Below are 2,076 nucleotides of genomic sequence, written 5' to 3' on the forward strand. Positions count from 1 at the left end.
AACATCCGCTTTCCATGCTAGCATCGGTTGGACGATTTGACTGAGGACTGGTGAAACCGGATGGCAACACCAGGCTCCAATCTAATTTGGCAGAGTTTCTACAGCTGGATGCCCTTCCTAACGCCAACCACTCAGAGAGTGTAGTGGGTGCATATTATTGTTACATACATTTGCCTTTAAATGCATGTGTTTATGATTTATAATGTCCGGCAAGTATTTGTGTTTTGAAATGTCTACACATATATATATTTATGTTTTAAAATGTCTCATATGATTCATATATATATAGGGGTGGCTGTGTGGTAAAAAGCTTGCTTCCCAACCACATGGTTCCGGGTTCAGTCCAAAGCCACAGGCCGACCAAAGCCTTGTGAGTGAATTTAGTAGATAGAAATGAAAGAAGCTTGTCATATATATATGTGTATGTATTTGTGTGTCTGTGTTTGTTCCCCCACCATCACATGACAACCGATGTCAGTGTGTTTACGTCTCCATAACTTAGCAGTTCAGCAAAAAAGACCAACAGAGTAAGTACTAGACTTACAAAGAATAAGTCCTGAGGTCAATTTGTTTGACTAAAGGCAAATGACTGAAACAAGTAAAAGAATAAAAGAATATATATACATAAATATATATATATATATATATATATATATTTATTTATTTCAGGTTTTCTTTTTCTATGTTTTGTGTTTTTTTTTTTTCCATAGATATCAGTCATTTTCAAAAACTCCGTGAAGAAACTGTTCAAGATATGTATTTTCAGTGGAACTCAGAACCTCAAACAGTTGGTAAGATCATTTATAAATATACATGAATCTGTTGAATGTGCATGTGTATGTGCATATGTGTATGTGCATATGTGTATGTGTGTGCATGTATGTGTGTGTTTGTATGTGTGTGTGTATGTGTATGTGCGTGTGTACATTTGGTGGCTTTACAAATGGGGAAAAGGAAACTCGGTATCTAAATTTACCATAGCTGAGTATATGAAAGGCGTTACTCAGAGGGATGAACACTTATTGAAATGTTTGAAAAATGCTATGGAATGTAACCCTAAGCCTCTGAGTAACTCTTATAGTATTCCTGCTAATATATATATGAGTGTGCCTGTGCATGTGTGTGTGTGTGTGTGTGTGTGTGTGTGTGTGTGTGTGTGTGTGTGCATGTCTGTGTGTATTTAATTAACATAAATATATAGATTCTAATTCAAATAATGTACAGACTGTATACAGAAATTGTACTCCTAATTATTATGATTTCACTTATTTCAAACATCGTAATTTTGTGCTCCTAATTATTATGTACTCCTAATTGTTATGACTTCACTTATTTCAAATATCTTATTTCAAATTTCTTTTTCTTGCTTCCCTTCCAGTTTGTGCCTTTCCTTACGTAATGGCTTTCACCCAAGAATCTATTGAAATTCGTCTCATTATCAATGGCAACTTAGTACATACCATGTCAATGCCTGACCTCATGCTTGTTGCATCGAAAGTAAGTAAAACATTTGGTACCATTCTGTGATGGACTTTCCTGTCGAAGACAACATATGAGTCTTCAGTTTTTGCCGAACGACCTGCATAAATGCTTTGTTTATAGTGATCAAATGTATGTGTCGTACATTAGCTCACTCCCTTTAGCAAATCAACACTACCTGAACAGGTGCACGGTGTACCACACATCAGGTGTCGAAGTCATCACAGAGCAATGTGAGATGAAGTGTTTTGCTCATGAACACAACACAACACACCACTCAGTCTAGGAACTGAAACCACAGTCTTGCAATCATGAGTGCAATACCTTAACCGCTAGACCAGCGTTTCTAAACCGGGGTTCCCCTGAATCCTAGCATCCTACAAAAGGTTCCTAGGAGTTCCGCAAGATGGAGTGAGATAAGCTAATTCTAATTTCATGATCGTAATATTACTATACATTCACAACATATCATTGGTTATTGTAATATTGTAATATAGACATCATCCTAGCTAATCTATTATGTTATCAAAAAATATCACAACCATATATATATACATATATATATATATATATATATATATATATGTATGTATGTAT

General features: G+C 35.4%; 1 protein-coding gene across 1 annotated transcript in view; it reads left to right on the forward strand.

The window, feature by feature from the left end:
- LOC106884224 (GTPase-activating Rap/Ran-GAP domain-like protein 3) overlaps positions 1 to 2,076 on the forward strand; it is a 1,434,052-nt gene that overhangs the window by 1,404,609 nt on the left and 27,367 nt on the right. Inside the window, exons 29-30 of the mRNA XM_052965840.1 lie at positions 711 to 791; positions 1,379 to 1,497. Coding sequence (XP_052821800.1) covers positions 711 to 791; positions 1,379 to 1,497 — 200 coding nt within the window. The remainder of the gene's footprint in view (positions 1 to 710; positions 792 to 1,378; positions 1,498 to 2,076) is intronic.

The sequence above is a fragment of the Octopus bimaculoides genome, chromosome 2 (genome assembly GCF_001194135.2).
Source record: "Octopus bimaculoides isolate UCB-OBI-ISO-001 chromosome 2, ASM119413v2, whole genome shotgun sequence".
In the NCBI taxonomy this organism is placed as follows: Eukaryota; Metazoa; Mollusca; class Cephalopoda; order Octopoda; family Octopodidae; genus Octopus; species Octopus bimaculoides.